Genomic DNA, 2,846 nt, shown 5'->3' with positions numbered 1-2,846 from the left:
CTCAACAGAACTCCAAATCTAATCATCTCCAACAATCTTTAGTCTCCATCTGAGATTGAATTAAGCTAAGCTTCTTATTCCTTATCTGATTTTGTTGCAATGACAATATCAGCGACTCCGTTTTTTTGCATGTCTATAGAGGCCTCGACAATGTTTTCAGTTTCGGCTCAACTCTATAACAGAACTGAAAGCAGCAGCAGCCCACTCTATAAATGAAACGCAGAGTATTAATAGAAGAGACACGTGTCGGCTTCTCAGGACTCGACTTTGTGACATATGCTGAGGTGGCGCAACAGGAGGGAGGCAAACATTTTTTTTATATATATAGATATTCTCATTTAGCAACAACAAAAAAAATTGTTTTTTTAATGTTCAAAGTTGTTTATTGTAATATAAGTGGCGAAAGAGTTGTTGTTTTTTTTCAAATGAACCTCGAATATTATTAAGGGTCCGATTTAAAAAAAAATATTATTAAAAATAAGAAAAGGGGTCCAAATTTTTTTATATGAAACTATTTTTTTATTTCCATAGATTTATTTTAAAAATATTTTTGGTATTTTGAAAAAAAAAAACATATATCTATCAGATTTTTTAAAGAAAAATAATAGTTTAGAAATAAAAATTATTTTTTGCCCCAGGGACCCATGACACCATTGAGCCGGTCCTGCCTCGAATGTTATTGATTTCATTTCCTCTTAATTTTTTTTTCTAAGAGTGCTTGGGCTGCATCATGAAAGCAGTAGTAAAGTATATTTTAAGTGTTAGATAGATTTTGTTGTGTGATGAATGCTATTAGATAAATGTCTAATCGGTTATGGTTGCTTCTGATCAATGCTTGATCCCTCTCTTCAATTTATAAACCGTGTGATTCTCTTCCAACTTTTTCATCTCTCCTCTTTTCTTTATCTCTTCCCTCTTTCTTACTTTTGTTCTTTTCTTCACTCCTGATATGGATTCTTATCCAACGATGGCACATGATCAATGACCTTGTGTCAAAGTTCTGTGGCTCGTACGAAGCGGCTACTAGAGAAAAAACAAGCGGCCAGAATGAGACTGATGTCCTCAAGCTTGCTCATCAAATCTTCTACAACAACTACAAGAAGAGATTCACTCTTGAACACACTTGGAAGGAACTGTGCCACGACCAGAAGTGGTGCGAGCTTGCTACTGCTAAAACCGAAGGGAGCTTGAAGAAGAGGAAGTGTGAGGACGATGCTGATTCCTCACGCTCTCAAGCAACTTGCTCCAAGCGTCCCCCGGGTGTGAAGGCCTCAAAGCTGAGTGCTAAGAAGCCGGTGGTAGATGAGCAGACGATGAATGGGTTCCAGACGATGTGGACAATCAAACAGCAGGATTTGGCCGCCAAATCAATGTTGTCTAAGATGAGTCTCCTTGAAGGTCTTATTGGAAAAAAAGAACATCTATCTGAGTGTGAAGAAACCCTCAAGAAGAAGCTGATTAGTGACTTGATGTCAAATTAGTTCCATGTTAAAGTTTAAGTTTCTGTTTCATGTTTCATGTTTCATGTTTAAGCTCTGTTTCGTTTTTAAGTTTCCTGTTAAGATGGTCTCTCTTTAAGTTTGGAGTATAAAATGTAGTTGACAGTTTCATGTATAAAATGGTCTCTCTTTAAGTTTCATGTTCAATGTGTTTGATCTTGCACCAATTCTTTAAGTTTCAATGTGTTTGATCGTCTCTTCATTTTGTTCTTGCAGGTTCACGGGTCTTTGGAGTCAAAATCAAAAGAAAGAGTTCACGGGTCCTTGGAGTCTTCTAACGGGTCTTTGGAGTCTGGTCACGGGTGTAAAGCAAAAGACAGAGTTCATGGGTCTTTGGAGTCTTGTAATCACATTGCATTGGAGCTCACAGGTCTTTGGAGTTTTGTATATTGCTGTGATTTGTTAAGTGTTGTCTTTGTAGAGTGTTCCAGTGTTGATGTTGTTATATATTCGTAACATTTTGATAACAAGCCATTGCCATCTCTCTATCTCTACTCTCACAAGCCATCTCTCTATCTTTACTCTCACACTATCTCATTCTTCTCACCATTCTCACTATCTTTTATCAAAAATTTCCATATCGTAAACAAGATTGTAAAACCAACCTCCTCATGGCTTCTTCTTCTCATCATAATTTGGAGGGGCCCTTGATGAAATTTTCGATCAAACATTTGATCAATATTTTGATCAAACTTTCGATCAAACATTTGACAATTTGTGCAATGTTTATGGTGATCAAGAAGACGAAAGGAGGACAAGAAAAAAACGAGTTTTTATCGAATGAAACCGTGAAGAAGGCCATCTTCAGTTATGGAATGATTATTTCAGTGACACTCCCACATATCCTGAAAATCTATTCAGACGACGATTTAGAATGAACAAGGCATTGTTCATACGTATTGTTGATCGTCTCTCCAATGAAGTTCAATTCTTTCGTCAAAAGCAAGACGTTACCGGAAGACTTGGTCTATATGCACTTCAAAAGTGTACAACAGCTATTCGTGTGTTGGCATATGGTTCTGCTCTTGATGCGGTCGACGAATACCTCCGGCTCGGTGCAACCACTGCTCGGTTATGTGTGGAAAATTTTGTGGAAGCAATAATAAATTTGTTCGGCGATGAATACCTAAGAAGACCAACACTGGCTGATCTTCAGCGTCTTCTTCATATTAGAGAGCTTCGCGGATTTCCCGGGATGATAGGAAGCATCGATTGTATGCATTGGGAGTGGAAGAATTGTCCCACCGCTTGGAAAGGCCAATATACTCGTGGTTCGGGAAAATCCATAATCGTTTTAGAGGCGGTTGCTTCATATGACCTCTGGATATGACATGCGTTTTTTGGACC

The 2,846-nt window shown here is 37.9% G+C and overlaps 1 protein-coding gene across 1 annotated transcript; it reads left to right on the top strand.

The window, feature by feature from the left end:
• The first annotated feature begins 974 nt into the window (after window positions 1-974).
• Window positions 975-1,481, top strand: LOC106329922 (glutathione S-transferase T2-like). Its single transcript, XM_013768520.1, has one exon. It carries the CDS (start codon window positions 975-977, stop codon window positions 1,479-1,481), a length of 507 nt encoding a protein of 168 aa, XP_013623974.1.
• Window positions 1,482-2,846: the final 1,365 nt, after the last annotated feature.

This window comes from Brassica oleracea, chromosome C3 (assembly GCF_000695525.1).
Source record: "Brassica oleracea var. oleracea cultivar TO1000 chromosome C3, BOL, whole genome shotgun sequence".
Classification (NCBI taxonomy): domain Eukaryota; kingdom Viridiplantae; phylum Streptophyta; class Magnoliopsida; order Brassicales; family Brassicaceae; genus Brassica; species Brassica oleracea.
Note: the sequence above shows the minus strand (reverse complement) of the source record. Positions and strands in the feature narration are given on the sequence as shown.